The sequence below is a fragment of the Bos indicus x Bos taurus genome, chromosome 22 (assembly GCF_003369695.1).
Source record: "Bos indicus x Bos taurus breed Angus x Brahman F1 hybrid chromosome 22, Bos_hybrid_MaternalHap_v2.0, whole genome shotgun sequence".
Lineage (NCBI taxonomy): Eukaryota > Metazoa > Chordata > Mammalia > Artiodactyla > Bovidae > Bos > Bos indicus x Bos taurus.
Window position 1 is genome coordinate 51,072,192 of NC_040097.1, and position 22,622 is coordinate 51,094,813.

Below are 22,622 nucleotides of genomic sequence, written 5' to 3' on the forward strand. Positions count from 1 at the left end.
TTGAATGTCAAAGCACTCACTGCACATCTGCAGTCAGGGGGTTGGTTATTATTGTCTGAGCAGAAGCAGCCTCGTGCCCAGTAGATGACCCGGTTCTCTGTTAGGACATCAATCAGGAGGTGATTTTTCTCCATGGAAGAATAGTATCAGATGCCTCTCCCCCTCAATGTGTGCACAATGCTGGGAGCAGCAGGGAGCCCAGTTCCAGGAGTGAAAAGCTCTTGCCACTGATGACACGTAATAGGGGTAAATCTACTTTGGAAGGAGAAGATTGGAGATTGCAAAACTTCACAGAAGGCAGCTTGAACTTAAAACAGACACTACAGCTGAGGACTACTGGAAAATAATGTCAAAGCCTTAATGAAAACAGCTTTCTCAGTAAAGAGGGTTTTAGACAGAATAATAGGGGAGGAAGCAAATATTTTTGGTCCTGTATAGAAGAAGTGGCATCCGGCAAAGTACAGAAAAAAAAACAAACACTGTTTTGTGAGCCAGAATGGATAAATGTCTCACCAGTTTTATTCTGTTTTGTCTTTTAACAAGAGCGACTAGGCAGTTGATATCTGTTGTTGCTGCATATTGGGGGTTGATACAAGATACATCGTGATGGAGACTTGGCAGCCCCGCTGTGCTGTTTCAGTTTTCTCTTCAGTCTCATTTACCTTAAAAGGTTGTAGGAACTGTGCCTTGTGATGCAGCTTAAGACAGTGCGCTTAGGTACAGAAGCTTCTGTCCATGAGGGAAGAAGGAAATACGTAGCACTAAAGCTTTGCTGCCCATAAAAACAGAATTGCTAAGACTTAAGATCTAGGATTCATTTCTGACTGAGCCCAACAATGCTGATGCTAACTGTTGCTCAGCACCCGATCATCACTATTACTGTGTTCATCTCTGGTTTCTGAAGGAAGATCCTTTTCAAGTCTCATCCATACCACTTGCTGAGGCCCATGCTTCTTTATGAACCATGGCTGAGATCACATGACTTGTCATTCCCAAATCTTCAGGAGCCTCTGGTTGCCTGTTAACTCTTGACCTGCTTTCAAGATCACCCCAGCCAGGCCCTCTGTCAATTTCCCATTATTCAGTCTCTGCTTTTCTTCTGTGCTTCACCTCCCTCTCCAGCCAACCTATACAGGGAGTCCCCAACACGCAAACCTTCAAGTTGTGAACTTTCAGAGATGTGAATGTGCTTCTGGTTCTAGCAAGGAGCCAGAACCCATGCCATCAACATCAGGCATGAGTGAAATTGCAGTCTGCTCTCCATCTTCTGCTGCTGACAGTCCTTCAGCTCTGCCATCTCCCACCTGCTCTCCCTCCTCCCGTCGGTAACTTCTTGCCTGTTCACTTGATACCAGCCCCTGTATGCCAGCTTTTGTACTGCACTGCTGTACTTTTCAAAATACTGGACTGTAAGATTAAAAATGTTTATTTTTTGTTTATTTTTGTGTGTGTGTGTCATTTGTGTGAAAAGTAGTATAAACCTATTACAGTACACTACTATATAGCCGATTGTGTTAGTTGGGGACCTAAGCTAACTGTTGGACTTACAAACAATTTAGACTTACGAATGCACTCTTAGAACAGAACTTATTTGTCTGTAGGGGACTTACTGTAGTTCATCTTTTTCTTCCTTTTTCTCTCCCTAGGCATTTCTCCTGGCTAGGCTGGGGCTCATCCACACTAAGGTTTGCAGGCTCCAATTCCATCTGTTCAACAGGGCCCCAGTCAAAAGCCTCATAAAACCACAGCCAGAAGCCACCCGTTCCTTCTCCAGAATCCCATTTTAATGTGTCTTATATTTAAAATAAAAGACCTATGACTAGCTTCCTATATTTTTAGTTAGTTATTTGGTATAATTTATTCTGAAAACTCACGAAGTTCCTAAAGGCACAGGCTCCACAGACTGTGGTACAAGGTCTTGAAATGAATAAAAAGGCATCAATGCTTGGATGCATAAATCAGTCTTGTTCTCTTTTACACTCACATAGAGATCTGAAAGATCATTTGGAATAACTATATCTACATAGCTGTATGACTGTTACTACCATGTTAGACATAAATAGAAATATGAAGTCCTTTAATGTTAAGAATTGAAAAGTCCAGAAATATTGGTGCCAAGGCTTACCTTTCCGCTCATGTGTTCAAGGAGTAAATAATGCACTCTAGGGGCAGTTACCCAAAGATGTCACAGCTGGAAGTGAGGTTGTAGTATTATTACATTTACCTTTTATAATAGTCTAATATGGTATCTATAGAAATAAAATAGCTGTGTTTGTACTCTTGGTTTCAGATGCCTTAATATAATTAAAAATATATGTACCTCATAATATTAGTCTCTTGATATATTCTGTGAAGAGGATATTTCGTTCAAATATGTTTGAGAAAATATGCAAATTATGCTTCCCTGTTATATCATAAAGGTTTCCAGAAATCAGATAGCTTTTTAAAAGATTTTTGGCCTTCATTAACCTTGTCTTCCAATTATAATTGTCCTGGGAACAGTCAGGTTTAATCTAACAACTATAAATATCCCAAGGAAAAAGTCTTCTATGGAAAGAAAATGTTTTAGAAAAACTGTTGTAAGATATTGCTTGGATTTTAAAGTGTGCAAGATGTGGTTGGACTCCACCTTTAGGGTGAGGTATGTGCAGTTCTTTTATTGTTTTTGGCCTGGGAATGATGAGTTTGCCCATGAGGGCACCCCGGTGCTGGTGAGGGTGGGCATGCCCCTCTGTCCTGGATGTGCCCGTGTATGCAGAATACAGGCAGCTGGGGGACAGGCGCATGGAAGCGGCCTCCTGTGCCAGCCGCCGGCAAAAGTGGAGGCTGAGTCCAAGCACTCACTTACTTTGACGGCAAAAGTGGAGGCTGAGTCCAAGCACTCACTTACTTTGACGGCAAAAGCCGTTTCTGCTGCCACTTTCCTTCCCGGTTGTTCCTGCTTTGTCCTTCTTCTCGAGAAGCTGCTCTGGCTCATATGCACTCCACTTTCCCCCTGTATTTTGGCTGCAGCACGCGGCACGGGTGATCTTACTTCCCCCACCAGGGACTGAGCCCATGCTCCCTGTGGTGGAAGTGCAGCGTCCTAACCAGTGGATCACCAGGCACGTCCCTACCCCAGCTGTTTTGTTTTGTGATTTATGACTTAGCCTCCAGCTATATTTATAATTAATTACATAATCCCATTTCCATAATGTTATGTAACACACGGTCTTATCCTACTCCACGTGCTGGGGAATGATATTAAAACAATAAAATGGCTGAAATTCATTGGTATCCTAGTTAGAACATTCAGTTCTAACCATCACAGGATAACCAAATGTATGAAAAAACTTACAAGAGTAAATCTGTGGGCATGAAATGTATTTGTAGTCTTACTTGGAATTGTGTCACTAATTAGGATATAATCAAGTATGCAGTAAAAGTTTGCTGAATAAATGAATGCATGAGTCAGTTGTGTTCTCTTTTACTTTCACATGGAGAATCATCAGAGATGACTGTATATTTATTTACATATGTATCTATATAAGTTTATAGACATATATATAATTTCCAAATGTGATTGTAATACAATTTTAATCAATGTGAAAACAATTGAATGTTCTCCTGACAGTAAATTAAATTCTGGAAGTGCTTCACTAATAAAACTGTCTCCCTACGCAGCCATCTCGAATATTCAAATGTAAAGTAAGTTTAACATGATATTAGGAATAAAGTAATACTGGATACAAACATTTAGTGAAAGGAAGGAAGATGGCTCAGCTATAAACAGTAAGTAAAGGGATTTGCTATGCAATAAAAGTCAAATGTCTAAATATTAGAGTAATACATTTGGAAAAGAATGGCCAACAACAACAAAGATCTATCTGTCTTTACCCTTAGCATGATGTAGGCTTCAAATCCATGGGAAAGAAGGCTCAGTAATTCTAAGACTCATTAAATAAGTGCTTCAAATTTCTCAGAATAGTATGGAAAAAAAAAAAAAAAACATTCAGCCTATATTTGGATCCTTGGGTTTGGGATCACTGCCAGGGTCACAGGGCTCCATGGAAAATGTATTTCAAAAATGAGTCCATATTGGTCAGCCGCCTCCTTCCATTAGGGGAAAATACTAATTTGGCGAACACTTTGCTTCTTCTCAGAGCAGCTCTTGGTTTAAAAGCTACTCAACCTATTGGTTTAATGGCTCAATTTAAAAATGCAACATCCCTTTTTCTTAGAACATTTGTCATAGTTCTGGTTTACTTATGATGAAGTCAGTAGACTGAGAAGTGGGGAAATGGAACAGACTTCACGAGGAATGAAGGTGATGATGGTATGTGTGAAATTCCCTTTTAAAGGAAAATTAATGTAAAATTAAGGAGCAGTAATCACCAACTCAATGGACACGGGTTTGGGTGGAGTCCGGGAGTTGGCGATGGACAGGGAGGCCTGGCGTGCTGCGGTTCATGGGGTCAGAAGGAGTCGGACACGACTGAGCGACTGAACTCAATCTGGAAGGTGGTTTGCATCTGGCTGCCTAACTCCATCTCCAGCTAAAGGACATGGACATGAAAAAATCTAATATACAGAATGTGGTAATGTGAAAAATAATGGGAATTACCCATACATACTTTCCAAATCCTTCTCACTGGCAAGTGTTTTTTAGGTATAGAGTTAACAGAACTGTTAGTCATTGTACGTCTATAGCGAAGTGAAAGCTGTGGGGTTTTATTCTCTCATTAAATACCCCCTGGAAGGGCCAGAGATGATACTCAGATGTTATTTTTCAAAGGTTGTCATAAATCGGTCTTACCTGCAGAATCCACAGGGAGGTAAACATTTTGAGATTATACAGGAACAGCCTTTTCAATGTTTTTGTGTGTGTGTGTGTGTGTCTGTTTTGCATCTTGGTAACCAAATGCTTGCTTTATTTTGCCTTGTTTTAAATCATTAGGACAAGCATCAGCACCTTTGAGTTCCTGACTTACTGTCAATACCTGTGGTACTTTTCACTATGTGACCCAACATAATGGGTGAAGTTAGACTGGGCCGGTTTCTTTTCTTTCTTTCTTTCTTTCTTTCTGAGTGTGTTGGGTCTTCATTGCTGAGCACAGGCTTTCTCTCATTGCGGAGAGCAGGTTTCTCACTGTGGTGGCTTCTCTTCCGGCACACGGGCTCCAGGGCGTGCAGGCTCAGTAGCTGTGGCACACGGGTTCAGTTGCCCCCTGGCATGTGGCATCCTCCTGGACCAGGGACTGAACTTGTGTTCCCTGCATTGGCAGGTGGGTTCTCAACCACTGGGCCACCCAGGAAGTCCTAGATTGTGCCTCTTTTAATTTCCCTCTAAGCAAAGACTCCTTGTTTCCCAGGTGGTGGATGGAATTTGAATGGAGCTGGCACAGGGTTTAGCACAGGATTTGGTACAGAGCTGCTGTTCGCGGATTTTCCCAGCCGGTGAAGTACAGCTACATGCATTCAGTGGGCCTAAAACTAAAGGCCAAGTGTGTGCATTTCAAAAATGTGTGTTCAATGAGTGGATACGCCGCATGCCATTTATTTCCAGGAGCCAGCCCTGTGGTATTCACGACAAGAAACTGCAGTTGGTGCCGTGTTTGCCTACTAGTGTGATACCAGTTCATCTACAAACACCCAGAATATCTTTTCTGTGCATTATTTATAAAGTAGTGCTTGAAGGGGATAAAAGGGACACAAGCCAACACACAGGGGAACAGAGAGTGAAAGAAACTGGTGGTAAAAACATGACCTTCCTCCATAAGGTCAAATAGTTTTATTTCGATTAAACACTACAATACAGTATATATCCATTAAAAAAAGAAAACTCTATTGTGTATATAAATTATTCCTTCCATTCATCAATTCTTTTCTTTTCCATTACAGCTTTGGTACAATGTGATTGCAGTATATAATTTTTTTTAAATACTTCTTAGCATCACAAACTCAACACAAAGTACAAAACTAAGAATCCAAATTAGGGATAGTATCGTCTACACAGTGGTATTCAGTGGTAGGATAAAATCTTACCTTGATGAATTCATGTCACTAGCTAAGCTAGAAAGGCATACCTAGCGGACATGACGGAAATATGCACCATTAACCAGCTAACGTGTGGATTAGTCTTTTTTTTTTACAGAATACCAGCAGCAGTCATTTGGGTGTGGAGTGAATACTTAAGTCCTCAGCGAGTTTGCCCACCTGGCTCCTCCTCCCGCAAAGGGCCACGGTAGTGTCGGAAGACACGGGCCACAGCCGGAGCGCTCAGAACTTGACCTGCCACCCGGCGTTGCTCATGCTGGCACAGTTGGTCCTGCAGCTGGCCGACACCACGGGGACAGTGCTGGAGGGGCAGGGCGGGCCCACCAGCCTAAGGTTGTTCTGAGGGGTCGGCGGTGTGACGTTACAGTACACGGGCATCCCGGCGGCTGGGAGGGAGCCTTGGCCGGCCTGGGTGGGTAGCATGAGTGGCTGTTGGTACGACTGCTGGGGCAGTCCTTGAGAACCCTGGGTCATTGGCACCTGTGCGGAGACACAAGACACGTCCCTGTATGAGGAGAGCCTTCCAGGGTGTCCCGCAAGCTACGGTCGTGTCATCAAAAACAGTCACGCTTTGGGATTGGAGCCCCAGCTCTGCCTTTTATCAGCTGTTTCACACTGGGCAAACCATTTAACCGCCCTGATTTTCTGATTCCACGTGCATAATGACACCTCCTTCAAAGTGGCCCCTGAAATCGAGCTGCAGGAGGATGCAACAGCACTTGGGCCGTGTCTGGTGAGAAGTAAATGCTCAGAAAGTGTTAGATTTGAGCCTCTTTCCTTCCCCTTTCCTGGCTCTCCAGGGACTGCCGTGTGGACCACCCCCCTCTCTGGATTTCTCTCTGTTTTGGAAAGCCACACTCCCATTCTGGTTTTATGCAAAGTGGCCTGGAGCCACTGATAATAACAGAGGCTCTTGTCCCTGGAACCTACCTCACTCTCAACTTGCAACTTTCAAGAACATTTCATATTGAGTTGGCAGTAGAGACCGGTGCAACGTGAACAAGGATGGTCAAGGCAGGAAGACTGAGGAGAGGGTCTCTAGGGCCAGAGGTCCTTGGTGCAGCTAAACTGAAGGATTAACATACTTCACCAACCCTTCACTTTCCCTCTCAGTGAATTTCAGAATATACATTACAGAAGGGGGTGTGACACTTTAAATACTCAATGTGAGTTTAGTCTGGAAAATTCAACTGTCAGGTCCAATAAATACCCTTTAGATCAATCTGAGATGCCATTTAAAAAGCTTTATAAGTTAAATTTGTGGTGAAATGAAGTTTCTTTGGCTGTGATCAAAACAAACGAAAATTTGTCACGAGGACTGTCTCTCATTAAGTACCATTTCAACAGAATGTCTAGAGGTCTTCATGAACAGAACTTGAAAGAATTTTCCTTCATGAATAGAAAGTTTATATGGAGCCAGACTTAGAAGGGCATTCAAAAGCCATTTGTGTTATAGAAATGTACATTTTCTGTTTTCTATTTGTCTAGTGTAATCTTGACTCAAAATCATCAACACGACGGCACCTAGCACCCCCTACCACCTAGCCAACCACCTGAGACGGGGACACACCCACAGCCTGTACTTCGGCAAGTTCTGCTTTCAAAGCACTGTTTCCCAAGCTCCAGACACGCACCTGATAATTAGACACGGTTGGGTAGGAGACCATCACGCTCTGCACTGGAGTTCCCTGCTGGCTGCTCATCACGCCCTGACTCTGAGGTGGCTGCTGCACCCCCATGAGGCCTTGGAACCCCTGCTGACCAGACAAGACTGGCTGGTAACCTGCAAAGAGGAAACATCTTTTGAACTGGTTGTACCGAGGAGAACGAAGATGAAATTGCATGGAGTAAGAGAACTTCTTCACCAGCCAACCTGAAGACCTTTCACTCTGTATTAGGAATGCTTATTTCCTAACTATGCATGTTTTGCTTCTCAAGAGTGGATGAGGGTATGACTCCAAAAATTTCACTGATATTTCCATCCAAGGGTTAGTGTTGTGGTAGTGGTACATTCTTCATGACACAAAGATGGGAACCTCTACTGATGTTGGTTGACTGCTGTAAATTATACCTTTCAGATCTGTCTTTGGCTTTGGTTTCAATGATTCTTGGAGAAGTCACAAAGTATCAAGTTTTTCTTTATTAAATTGACTCATTTTCTCACCCTCTGACTTTCCTGCACTCCCTCACTTCACAGAGAGATCACCAAACAGCCTCTTAACTTGGGACACGTTCTATTTTCCATGCCTTAGTGCCCAAGAAGACTCACAACTCGACCTAATTCAATATTTGTTGACTCAGAGAAAGGCAACAACAGCAGGTATGTCACACTTTTATTCTGTTCCACCACTCGCCCCCGAGAGAACGTTCTGGCAAAACACTCCCATAAGAGACCAGGTATATATCATAGATTATACAGAATACAAAATTTAAAGAATGTATCTGCTGGTGTCCTTCCGGGTGGGCCAGTTGGTAGGGCTTCTTTTCTTTCTTTTTTAAGGGGACCAGAATTTATTCTAATTATTTTAACCCCTACTACAAGATGTGGTTTAAAATGCATTCTTAAAGCAAGGCTGTCAACTATTCTTATAAATTTTGGAAAGAAAGTTATGATGTTGGTGAAGATGACATGTGATAGAGAAATAAAACAGATTCCCTTCATGCTATAAGGTCCTTCCAGAGCTCCTGTTATTAATCGTACTGAAACCAGGCCAACTGCTGTCTTAATACGGTTCTCTGGGAGACAGGCTTTACATTTTCTTGATGCGAACACTAAGTTTTACAATCAGATTTAAAAAATTGAAACAAAGGGTAAAAAATTCCTAATCAGTGCCCATTGTTCATAAATAGCCTTTCTTTTGAGTGTATGTGAGAGTTTCAATTGAGAAAGGATGAAATTACATTAGCGTCTTTACAATAGACAATACTTGGCAATCCTGTGTTCGGCCAAAAATGTTTTCATTCACCTTAGAAATACTGTGGAAGTGTATCTTGTAAACAGCCACTAAGTTAAGAGATCAGCTCTGTTCATCAAATGAGATGAAAATGAAGCGAAGTCAGAAACACTCGAGAGAGCAAACTTGGGGACGAGCCGGGTCAGGAGGCTGGGACGGTGCCTGCACCCATCTGTGAGTGGAGCCAGGGCGTAACCTGGAAACCATCCTCTGACCTTCTTTTCTGTGCCCCATTTTTAAAAATGTTCACATCACTCTCCTTACTCCATTTTAATAGTGGTTTTACTTCCTAGGTTATTTTAAATTCTAGTATAGACACCACATACTAAGAATGTAGTTAAGGGTCATGGCCACCTTTCCTCCAGTTATTCTGAGTTCATGGGTACACAGTCAAAGCCTCCCTTACATGTGCTCTGCAGGTCTACTGGATCTCAATAACCTCAGCCCAGAGGGTTTATAAATAAGGCAAAGTGTTTGAAATTTATACAATATGGAGAAATCATCAGACTTGGGAACAAGAAATGTGACTTAAGGCCACACCACGGTCCTCCCTACCTCCCACAATGCCTCATATGCAGGGAGAAATTTCTTTTAACATTCATTGCAAAAATCTGTTCTCTAGGATTTCCCCCTTTTATTCTTATACCCATTGGCCCTGAAAAAAAAAATTCTGTTGCTGTTTTATTATTACTAGGACATTACTACTAGCCATATCAAATTCACTGTAGCAAGGATTGTTGTTATATATGTTAAAAAAAAAAAACTTGGCATGACTGTAGAAAATTCATGATCACAGCCTCCTTACCATGTCCTGTTTCTATAGCAAAGAGCAAGCAACGTGAGCACATCTTCAGGTCTGTGTAATGGTGCTTATTTCTGGCTGAACAGTCAAAGTACAGGTTGAAAATGAGAGAAATGTCTTTTGAAAAAATCTGGTTTATACTTGGATCTTAGGGTGAACCCCTGTTGGTCTCGGGGGTACTACTGCAGGATACACATGGCTATGATGGAAACAGAAAGGAGAGGGAAGAAGGGGAGGGGAACGGGCAGGAGAGGTCGGGTGGCCTCACGTCTAAAGAGGATACATTTGCTTATTGAATCCTTCCAGCCTGTCCCGAGTCATCTTCAGAATGACTCTGTTTCACAGCGTCTGTTCAAAAATAAATCAAGATGGCCTATGAAAGATTCATTTATTACATCAGCTCTATAAACCAAAATTGGGGTGAAGGGAAAAATCAGTTGGATGATAATAGAGCTGCTAAGACATAAAGAAAACAGAATGTCTTGGTAGGAAGAGGAAGTAGCTATCAGATAATATTCAAGGAGAGAAAAGGAATGAGGAGGTCGGGTGGCCTCATCCCAGTAAAGGTGCGGGCCCGGGCTGTGGTGGGAGGGGGATGCAGTTCATCTTCACTGAGCCCATGGGTGTGGGGACACTGCCGTGGTGTCGCCCTCCCCAAGCCACTTCTGCCTGATTTGTAAACTTCAACATCCAGTCACGCATAGCAATGGGCTACCAGCTCTGCACCAGGATTCCCAGAGTCAACACACTTAAGGCAAATAAAGATTTATGTGGGGAGCGAATCACGCCATACAATTTCTAAATGAAAAGTTAAGGAAAGTCCAATTTATATTCATGAACCCCATTCATTTCTCAGTTCGCTCTCCAGGCAAGAAAGTCACACCTGGAATGGTTTAATCGGAGGGCCCCACTGCTCTAAGTGATGCTACAGAAGGTAGGCGGCAGAAAGGTCCTTGAGACAGGAGGCTGTGTGGAATGTGAATCTGAGCTCCGGTCTAGGAATAGACAAACAGAAATCTGATAGCAGTGACCTCAGTGAACTAACAGGGTCTGCCCGGGACACAGCTCGCCTGAAGGCGAAGATGGTGGCAGCCTGCTTATCTCGTCTGCTCAAATGAGAGGCCTGTTCCCGTTTGTCAGTTCTTAGCTGTGAAATGATCTGTTTTTCATATTTATTGAGGATTAGCCAGATAGAATGCATCGTACAAAACAGAAACAGCAACAGTAGCTGCCCTGGAGGCTTGCTAAGGCGATCGTAAAGACATTAGCTATTTGTATTATTCCTTTTTCAGTCGAGGTTAATTCAATTTTCATGTCACATGCGTCATTTATTTTCTGAAGGTAAAAAGGTCAGGAATGGACAAATGCCTCCTGACCAGTAAAAGAATACCCCTCTGCTAAGATTGAGGAGGTATAACGTGTAAAATGTCTGGATCTTACAGATCTGAAATTTAACATTGTTTTGACTAAAATATGGCAGTTCTTGAATACTGTTTGTAGTCCAAGGGTAATTCATTAATATTCTGTCAAGGAAACATTTTGCTTGATGTAGTGTATTTATGAAAAATCAGAATGTAAATTGAAATTACAATTTAGGAATTAAAACTTGCATGATTGATACAGATGCTATTTTAACTCTTATTTGTACATACATTGCTATGGAGCCAACATTTTGGAAATGAATGAGTGACAAAGTCATGACCTGTGTTTTTAGGTGTTTGATTCCCTGGCTGTTGTTGGTTATGAAGGTTGAAGGTGAGGAGGGTGTATCTTAACTACAAATATTGGGCAAATATTGGGTTGGCCAGAAAGTTCGTTTGAGTTTTCCTGTACTGTCTTACAGAATGAACTTTTTGGCCAACTCAGCATCTACAGAGCAAAGTAAGAAGCTACACAGTTCTCAACACCTTCCCAAGCCACCTAAGTAGTGCAATTTTCCTATTGTGTTTAAGCATTCTTAATGTGGTACAATGTCTTTTCAAATGACTAAAGTTAATAATCTGTAAAAGTAAAACCTGACTTCTCTTGGGTGAACCAACACACACAGGGCTTCTAAGGAACCAGGGTAGCTGGTTCTGAATTCCAATTCTGTTCTTCGTACATGGTTTTGAGATGGAATTACAGTAGTTCAGCTGTGACATAGCTGGTGAAGAATATGAAAAAGAAAAATGTTTATCCAGGACTGGCTTCTCCCTTTGCTAAATTTTTATAGTTCATGCATCCCACATACCACTTTCTATTAATAATATCTGCCTGGTTCTGTTCCTTGGTTTCCTATGGATTCTTTTACTTTTTCTTCTTCTTTAAAGATTCTCCATCAGAACTAGCTAATTAGCTATATTGGTTTGATCGCTTACTCTGATCCAGGCAGTAAATTAAGCACTTACACTTTATTGTCACAACAATCCTGGGAGGTAGTCAGTGCTATTAAACTCCTTTTACGGAAGACACAACTATGACCCACACATTTGTCAGGGTCAGAGTGCTAGTAGGAAGGAAAGCTAGAATTTAGGTTGAGGTTTTCTGGCTTGAGCATCCCTGTTTTTGCTCCCTAAATTGTAGTACTATTCATTGCACATTCTTCCAACTCTCATATATTAACATAACTTCCTTAGCCTGGCGGCTACTCAATGGCCATTCACTGCATTGTTTTCTCAATAGTTAAAACCATTAAGATGATGAGAGTTATGGTCCATAGTCTGTTGAACATGGTCTTGCTGGTATCAAAGAAAGAAAAATCAAAGGTAAAGCATAATTGGCCTGACAAAATCAACTCAGACCACTCAATAATGATTTAAAAGATCGGTCACTCAGACAACAGGATACCAGACAGGTGGTCAGGTTGGAGCTGGGGTGGGGGGGTGTGAGTCAAATGGATTTAGTCCCTTCATTTACTTCATTAGTTCCTAATCAGTGGAAACTATAGTTTTCATTTACTAGGTCCATTTCAAAGAACGCCTCTCCTCACAATCTTCGAAGATTCTGTACATTTACTTTGGATTGTTTTCTCAAAATGCTCTCAAAATATAAGATAAAATAACTTGGGACTTCCCTGGTAGTCCAGTGGCTAAGTCTCCCCACTCCCAGTGCAGGGGGCCAGAGTTCAATTCCTGGTCAGGGAATTAGGTCCCACATGCCACAGCTAAGACCCGGCTCGGCCAAATAAATATTTTAGAAAAAAAAGAAAAAAAAGCATTAAAAAATACTTATTTGCTCATTAAATATAACATCAGTTCTGTTGCTTGACTGTATCAGGCAGCTAGCTGTGGCTAAGAAAGTCACGTGACCTTTGGAAATAAAAAGTATCTATAGTATTTGAAAGTTGGTAAGAGAAGATACACAGAAACTCTAGGATGTCAGATGAAAAGTGTTAGTCGCTCAGTCGTGTCCGACTCTTTGTGACCCCGTGGGCTGTAGCCCGCCAGGCTCCTCTGTCCATGGAGTTCTCTAGGCAAGAATACTGGAGTGGGTAGCCTGTCCCTTCTCTAGGAGATCTTCCCAGCCCAGGGATTGAACCTGGGTCTCCTGTTTTACAGCCACTCAGAGGTGGCTGTACTTTGGGAGTTTAGAGGCTGCTCTCATGATTGTTCTAATTCTATGAACACTATGGATTTGTTCCCAAGTTTTCTTTCATTAGAAGGGCACTTTTTAAGACAGGGGTCCCTTCTGGCTTCATCTATGTGAACCACCTTGATGTTCAAGGAGGCTAGCCATGAGTGGAGAGAACAGATGTGTCCTACGGGATCATGATATCTCTCTGGTTTCCTGAAAGAGGACCACCTCCTTATGCTTCAGAGGAGTAGGTCTGGGGTACTGGATGCCCGGTGCCCACCTCAGGTAGAGTGGAAGGTGCCCTTGACAGTCCCACTGGCACTGGGCCTCCCTCGGGGTCCAGGGGCACACAGTTCTCTTGATTCCCCTGGCCTTTGCAGACACTGTCTTGCTTCTTCTCCCAGGTGATGACTCCCTGATGTGACAGTGAAGGTTAAGTGGGGTCACCTTTGATAAAGCAAGGCGTGTATCTTTTGAAGCATTTTGCCTTTATGTCAACTTCCCAATTTATGTGCCCTAAAACCCCATGTAGAACTTTTAAAAGAAAAAAGCAGTATAGACTGGATCCGAAGACTTTTTTTTTCTCAAACATGTCCAAAGATTAAGATACAGGATAAAAATATCTTCTCTGGACATCATAAGAAGATACTGTTCTTATATATGAAGTAAAATATCATAAAACTGTCCAAAAAATGAAAAAAGAGGGGTATAAAAAAAACTGTCTTTTTTTTTGCTGTTGAAGTTCATTTTGACGTCTTTCATCTTTGTGTAAGTGTCTGCCTTCATCTGATTTACCAGCCATCTCCGTCTCTGTCCTCTTTCTCTTCCTCGCCATTTATTATCCAGTGCTTTTCATTCCTTAGGAACAAGATGCAGAATGAGCGAGGGAGGCCACACCCATCCCACGGAAGCCCAGTCCATCCTAATGAACTTGGGGGACGCTGTCACCAGCCGTAAGTGGAACTATACTTCCTGAAGCAGTGGTTTTCCTTCCTACTTTCTCTTTAGCTCATTAGCTTGCTTGCTGCACAGAGTGTAATTCTTAGAAGCCTCTTTAGTGTCCCCCGAGAATGTCCACGCATGGGTCATTTTCCCGGGGCTGTCCGTACACATCAGATGAACCATCCTATTACTGCAAGCTTGGGGCCTCTTCATTGTAATTAGACCATCCGGATCCATGTTATCGCAACTACAAAGCTAGTTTTCTTTCTCTCTTGTTTTTCCCCCCAAATAAGGGCAAACATAAGAGACATTGTTAAGTGACTACAGGAACAGCTCATGCACAGAATTTCAATGAATGCCTCTGAGGGGAGCTGGCATTGAATTCCATTTTAAATGGACGAAGCTGTCATATTATTGAAGTAATTCTCTGAACTTTCCTGGCCCAGAGTGCTGTGCTGACAGCCAGAGAACCTCCACAACCCAGAGGGAGAAAACCTGCAGGAGATTCACAAACGTTTTACTTTCTTAATGAGGCTGCGTGGCTTAGAAAACGTGGCATTCTTGCATTTCTGCACATCTACCAGTGTTAATTATGGGCATGCTTACACCAGGCTGGGTGAAAGCAAATTGGTGCTGAAGCAGCTTAGAGGAGTTCTCTCCACAGACTAAACTCAGGGTAGAGCGAAGACAAAGGTGGGTTTAATCATGGCCCATGGGAGCATTCCCTCTGGGGGGGTGTTCCCATTGACAAATTGCTTTCGATCAGCTGGCTAGAACAGGATGATCATGAGGTCAGAAGTGGGGTCAACCCCACAGTGATTCTATTACTGTCACTCTCGCATAGCTACAGGTTGTAAGCTAGCCCCGGTCAACTATTCTGAATATAAGTTCTATGGTCATAGATTCAATCTGTAGAACCCTACATCAAAACAGAAAGAAAAACCCCACCTACTTTATAGTTAATCAAAAGTACCCTGTTTATATAAGAAAGCGTTATATATTATTTTCCCCAATAGTCAAAGATAACTACCTTCTTCAGTTGCAGACTGGCAGGGTTCTTACCTAAACTTTATTCTAGTGGTAGATCCCAGCATTTGGGATCTCAGTTCCTCGACCAGGGATGGAACCGATGCCTCCTGCAGTGGGAGCGCAGAGTCTTACCCACTGGACCACCAGGGAAGCCCCTCTAGTGGTAGATTTAGCAGTAATACTGTTCCCGTGGTAGAGTCTGCTGGGAGGCAACAGCAGTAATCTAGGCCAGAGACGATAAAGACAGATACTAAGGCAGACATGCAGGATGAGAGAGAAGGGACACACCAGGGAGATACTTAGGACATGAACAGCCAGATACTGGCAGCCAAGAGTTTTAGCGAGGTCACCTGTTGGATGTCACTAGCCTGGACTTACTGTGCCCTAACCACAGATGTCGGTTGTCCACTGGAACCCAGACTCTGATAAACAAAAGCCCTGATTTGTAGTGCTCACTGATTTCCCTGATGTAACTATCCCCACCAATTTCAGGCTACAAAGGGCTTAACAATCAGCTGGCAAAATTCCTGATGTTTTGGATGTTGCTCATGTGGGCCAAAACAAGAGAGCTCTGGCACACCACTGACCTGAATCCAGTGTCAATCTGATTTTCAGTTTACTTAGGTTTTGCCTCTTTTATCCTTCCTTCTTTGAACCTATTGACTATGCTTTACTCTTTCTTGTAAGAAAGAATGACTGTAAGAGCCATTCATAGGATTTTTATGGACATGGGGAAGACAGGCGCAGAGACACTGGACATACACTGGATATACACTGGAGTGTATACTGGACGTACACTGGATTGTACACTGGAGTGTATACTAAACTGTGTACTAGATGTACACTGGTGTATACTGGACTGTATATTGGCCTGTATACTAGATACACACTGGTGTATACTGGACTGGCCTAGACACTGGACTGTACACTGGATGTGTCCAGATGTGCATTTGACTATGCCAGCTGTCCAGATGTGTCCAGCTGTGCATTTGACCATATACCAAAGTGTCAGATGTGTGCTGGCTGTGTCCAGCTGTGCACCAGATGTGTCTAGCTGTGTGCCAGATGTGCATTCGCCCATATACCAGATTGTCCAGCTGTGTACCAGATTGTCCAGCTGTGTCCTTGTACACTGGCCTGGACTAGACACTGTACTGTACAGTATACTGTACACTGGCCTGGACTGTACACTGGACTGTACCATATACTGGATACTGGAATGTACCTTATGATGTGTCACAGACTGTACGCTGGACTGCATGGTATACACTGGACTGGACCCTGGGCTAGACTGCACAATACACTGGACTGTGGAGTACGCTGTGTGCAGTGGATGTCCACTGGGATATACACTGGCTTTGAAGAAACTGAAAGAAGTACCAGCATGATGTTTTCTGGTACATCGCGGATACACATCCTTTGAACATATATATAGGCAGAAGGCCAAGCTCTAATGATTTGGGATTTAGTTTCTCCTGATTTTTCCTTGAGGTCTAGGTAGACAACATCAGTCCAATTTCAATTTCAAGATGCCAAAAAAGTTTAAAGGTCAACTTGCTTACATTTTATTACAACAAATGAGTGACTGATTCTAAATTACATAATGGGTAACTCAAAAACAAAAATCCCACAACTGAACCTGGTATAAATGGTTTTCTACCCATAACTAATATTTTCTAAGGAGAAAATCTGGGGATAAACATTTGAAAGGAAATGCTCATCATAGGGTTCAGGGAACATTAATTTTGAATCCTATCAGATTTTGAATTTTGAATTTCTATCAGTTTTCCAACAGATGGCCCCTAAGTGAAGCTGCTGGGCAACAGATGATGTCACAAGTCCAAGCAACAAGAATGAGATAGTTTCTGTTCATCTACCTAATCAACCCATGATTATCCTTGTTAACAGCAATAAGAACAGTCTTTAATCGCACCATGCGGGGAACTGTTATTTAAAATTATTGCTTTTATCCGGTTGAGACAACAGTTAGAAATATACAGGCTTGTCCATGCAAATACAAATGTGCTTATCTTTTTAGCTGGAGCTGCAGGATATGGTCCACAATCACCTCCCATTTCACAATAATTAAAGTAAAAATAAATATGAAGGATGAATGGTCTTTTGCCCAAGGCCTGCTAGAGTTTCATCGTGGTTAGATTCTTTGTGCTGTGCTTAGTTGTTCAGTCATGTCCAACGCTTTGCAACCCCATGGACTGCAGCCTTCCAGGCTCCTCTGTCCATCAGGATTCTCCAGGCAACAATACTGGAGTGGGTTGCCATGCTCTCCTCCAGGGGCTCCTCCCAACTCAGGGATCGAACCCAGGTCTCCTGCATTGCAGGCATATTCTTTACCGTCTGAGCCACCAGGGAAGCTTACAAGCACCCAAATAGAACACGAGCTGTATTGACAGTCACACCCTTTGCTGCCTGCTGAATTCACTGTAACGAGATGATGCCGACACTCCGGGTCTAAGAGAACCAGTTGAGGCCTCACGCTCTATCTTTGGCAGCACACCAGGTTGCACTGAGAGTGAGCTAAACTGGGTCCACCTTGCAGTCCCTTCTCAAAGCCTTGAATTCTCAAAGTCTGCCACTCAGTCCTGCTCCTCATCACATCTCCATCTCCGAGAGCCTGCTTCCCTGCCCTGCTTCCCCTGACAATGGTTCTCAACATTCTCCTGTCTCTGGAATCACTTGGTTAAAATGACCAAGTTAAAACACAGATTGCTGGGCTCCAACCTCCAGAGGTTCTGATTTGGCAGGTTTGGGTTGGGCCTTGGGATGTGCCATCTTGACAAGTTCCCAGGGGGCTGCTGATGCTGCTGGTCTGGGGACCACACTTTGAAGATCACTGCTGGACCTTGGTTTTCAATGAATTCAGTCATTAAGTCGTGTCCAGCTCTTTTATGACTCCATGGACAGTAGTCTACCACGTTCCTCCGCCATGGGATTTCCCAGGCAAGAATACTGGAGTGGGTGGCCATTTCCTTCTCCAGGGGATCTTCCCGAGCCAGGGATCAAACCTAGGTCTCCTGCTTCGGCAGGTGGATTCTTTACCACTGAGCCACCAGAGAAGCCCTTTCAATGAATACTTCTGCCTTGAATTCTTACCGTTTAAGCCTCTTACTTTTCCTTTCATATTGTGGCTGATGGGATCTGACACATCACACCTTGTGCGGGGGGCGGAGGGGGACATCTCTCCTCTCTGACTTCATTTTCCTTATCTGTAAATCTGGGACCATCCTCTTCTCAAGGGGTTTTAGTATAGACCAAGATCCCTCTTGTAAGAAACATCCCAGAGACCAAGCACCTAGCTGTGACCAAGAAGTGTGACTGCCCTGCCCCTGCTCATCCTTGGAAAAGGAAGCGTTTCTTATACATCTGGGTCTGGCCTGGGATTCTGCATTCAGTGCCTCAAGAACATTTATCAGTGATGTTGACGAAAAACCACCCTCACTGTATTTGCCCTAAAGGAATCTTACAATGCCACTTGACAGAAAATAAGCCCACAAACAGAGACCTGAAGAAAAAGAATGAGGAAGCAGGACTTCCCTGGCTGCCCAGTGATTAAGACTTAACAGCTAAGACTTCACCTTCCAAAGCAGGGAGTCTGGGCTTGATCCCTGATCAATGAATTAGGATTCTGCGTGTTACACAGTATGGGGGAAAAAAAGCAGCAATACACTCAGAACAGAATGCCCCAGCCCTGCCCATGCTTGAGGGATGGCCGAAGAAAAGCAACGGATCACCATCACAGCAGAACAAAGACAAAGCTGACCAGATGCCAACTGTTTTTTCTTGTCCCTTTTGCCTCTGGAAAAAGTTCCTTCCAGCAGCAAGTCATGTGGGCACATCGCAGCTTCCAGTTTTACCTGTGTTGGGACAGGTGCAGGGAGAGGCCTAAATAAGGAGGAGATATGGAAAGGAGCTGAAAAAGGGAGTGGGAAGGGAAGAAAAACCCTCAGACACTGTCTGGTATGCTCAAACCGGTCTGCTAGCACTTGGCCAGGCATCTGGGAAAACAAATCAGATTTCTGAAGCCCCGTGTCTTTGGGACATACTGTGGGCTTGCTTGTATGTCTTGATTGTCACTTGGCCTTAAAAAAAAAAAAAAAAAAAAGCCAACGAGAACGCTGGCCCTCACCTACTTGCCCTCCTACAGCACATATCTGGGATTCCTTGCTTTTCTAAATCTCTTCTTAGGGACTCGCCTGGTGTTCCAGTGGTTAAGACTTCACTTTCCAGTGTGGGAGGTACAGGTTCCCTCCCTAGTTAGGGACCTAAGATCCCACATGCCTTGCAGCCAAACCACCAAAATAGAAAACAGAAGCAGTATTGTAACAAATTCAATCAGGACTTTGAAAACGGGGACTCCTCTGGTCCCCATGGTTAAGAATCCACCTTGCACTGCAGGGGACGTGGGATCGATCCCTTGTCTGGGAACTGAGAGCCCACCTGCCTCCGAGAAACTAAGCCCGTGCACCGCAACGACTGAGCCTGTGTGCTCTGGAGCCGACGTGACACAACCAGAGAGCCAGTGCACCACAAACAAAGATCCCGCACAATGCAGCTAGACCTGATGCAGCCCAAACAAAAGAAGCTGTAAAAAAGTAAAACAAAAAAAACCAAGACTTTAAAAATGGTACACAGAAAAAAAAAAAAATTCTCTCTTGCCCTGCCCTCCCTCCTCCCCATTGCAAGTCTGAAATTGTTCACCTTGAGTGGGAACAATGTACCTGGAGACCTCCTGGCCCAGCCAGCTCAGGGCGATGAAGGGCTAAGAAGGCACAGGATTGCACACAGAATTTCTCATGAATTGGGGATTAAATCTCATTCTGCTGTCAGTCCCTTTGCTGGCATATATATGCTATAGTGCTTCCTCCAAATATGACAGACTGGGCTGGTAGGCGTATTTTTGATACACAAACGCTGGCTCGTTGCTATTACCATGTGATTACTAAGCACTTGGAGAATATGCCTTGTGCATGTGACCTGGGGTTCACCAAGCTTGTTTCCAGTATGATAACCCAAGGTAGGGCATTATGGAGAAAGAAGAACAAAATCTGGAGATTCAAGGACTATATCATGATTTGCAAAGATAGGAATTAAACCATCTCTTTGGAAACTCTCAGCCCGACTGCATCCTGATGTTTAGACATAGATATGAGTGGTTCAGTGGAACAAACTCTGGGAGATGGTAAGGGACAGGGAGGGCTGGCATGTTGTGGTCTATGGGGTCGCAAAGAGTTGGACACAGCTTGGCGCCTAAACACACACACACAAAGGAGCAGTTATTTATCAACAGGGCAACGTTTTCAGGAGGTCATATGCTGAGTTAGTATAGGCCTCGTTCGCATGAACTCAAACCAGGAGAACAAGCATTCATTCCCCTTTCTTCCTCCAAGCTTACTTATAATAACCTTTTGGCTTGTACATCAACGAGTTAAACACTTGAGGAGCGGTGCCATTATGACTCACTTTACAGAAGATGAAAGTAAAGCACAAGGAATCCCTAGATTGTTTAGGGACACAAAGCCGACAAGGATCAGAACTAAGTCAGGGGTCTTCTACTAATCTCTCCCCAGCACCCCCCACCCCCAACTCAGGATCCTGGCAGGCAACAGAATTCCACTGCAGTGATTCACCTGAAGAGATATTAATAAGGAGCATTGCCAAACTAGTAGGCAAGTTAAGACACCAGGATGGACTTCCCTGGTGGTCCAGTGGCTAAGACGCTGCGCTCCCAATGCAGAAGGCCTGGGTTCAATCCCTGGTTAGGGAACTAGATCCCACATGCCGCAACGAAGATTTGGTGCAGCAAAAAAAAAAAAGAAAAGACAGGAGAGGGAGACCCCCAGAGCCTAACCACAGAAAGAACGTTCTCCCCTCAGCGTGCAGGTGTTGGGGTAGAGCCAGTGTTCCTAGCAGCCTCCCTGCACAGGGAGGGAGACCAGGCTGAAGAGATTCTGACCTCTCTTCCTCTGCCCTCTTGCTGCTGACGCCTTCCATGGACAAAACCCACCTGGAAGCCACAGGACAAAAAAAGCTGAGAGATGCAGTTTGTGGAGTCAGAAGAGAATGGCTATGTGACGAGAGGAGAAGCAAACAGAATCCAGCCCCCAACTTCCCTTCAAAAATTACACAGAATACACCCTCATATCAAGCAGTATTCCCCTAACCACCCTGCCAACCTGATCAAACGAAGATTTTAAAAATGAGAGTCGGATAATGATGTTAGCAGAGTCGTGTCTCTTGGTTTTATAGATCTGTGTTTTTTTTTCCCCCTCAGAAATTATCTTTTTTTTTTTTTACACCTGATAATGTGTCAGACTGTGCACTTAGCATGACTGCCTCAGCAATTAAGTAAATGTTAACTCGTGAATGTAGATGTCATTGGCTATTAGGGCAGAATATTTGACTCTTGGCCCTCGTGCCTGCCTTTCCATTTTGAGGAAATGGCAATGTTTTGTAGGGAATTGATAATAACTTAGGAAGTATTATTGAGTAATATTACTGTTTAAATATCCTGTAGGGCAGAGAAAAAAAAGTTAAATTATGATTCAGCTCCAGCAGTACTACTCATTCTGTTGAATTTGACATTTTCCTTTGCCGGCTGCACCACCAGATGGCTGAGATCAAATGGATAACTATGGGCGAAGGATATTTTAGGAGAAAATGAAAGAAAAAAAAAAAAGAGGGTCTAGTTTATTATTTCCACAGTGACCCTAACTGAGCCTTGAATTCCCAAGCACATTTGGCTTAGAAAATGCTCTGCTATAAATTGGTCTCCAGTTTAATACATTTCACCATAATTATCTCAAATATTTAAAGGAATTAAGCAAGATGAAATGGTATGAAAGAATACTTCAATAAGACTTCAAATTAGCCTTCTGGTGTTAAATCTGAGTTTGTGTTTCCTAATAGAAAAATCACAGGCTCCGTAATCAGACAGACAAGAGGCTGAGTGCCGCATCTTCTACCCACTGGCTCTATTATTCTTGAGCTGTGTCTTGCTTGCCTATTAACTGGGTGCTACTAATTCCAGTAGTCATGTATGGATGTGAGAATTGGACCATAAAGAAGACTGAGCAATGAAGAACTGATGCTTTTGGATTGTGGTGTTGGAGAAGACTTGAGAGTCCCTTGGACAGCACGGAGATCAAACCAGTCAATCCTAAAGGAAATCAACCTTGAATATTCATTGGAAGGACTGATGCTGAAGCTGAAGCTCCAATACTTTGGTCACCTGATGCAAAGAGCCAGCTCACTGGAAAAGATATCTACGCTAGGAAAGATAGAAGGCAGGA

General features: G+C 43.3%; 1 protein-coding gene across 22 annotated transcripts in view; it reads right to left on the reverse strand.

Annotated features, from left to right (window-relative positions):
- Positions 1 to 5,734: 5,734 nt before the first annotated feature.
- The window catches only part of ARPP21 (cAMP regulated phosphoprotein 21), a 164,240-nt gene continuing 147,352 nt past the window's right edge, over positions 5,735 to 22,622 (reverse strand). For all 22 annotated transcript variants that reach the window (XM_027523893.1, XM_027523909.1, XM_027523899.1 and 19 more), the window contains 2 exons: positions 7,671 to 7,819; positions 5,735 to 6,516 (listed from right to left, as the gene is read on the reverse strand). In XM_027523893.1, the coding sequence (XP_027379694.1) occupies positions 6,259 to 6,516; positions 7,671 to 7,819 (407 nt within the window). In that variant the 3' untranslated portion in view covers positions 5,735 to 6,258. The remainder of the gene's footprint in view (positions 6,517 to 7,670; positions 7,820 to 22,622) is intronic.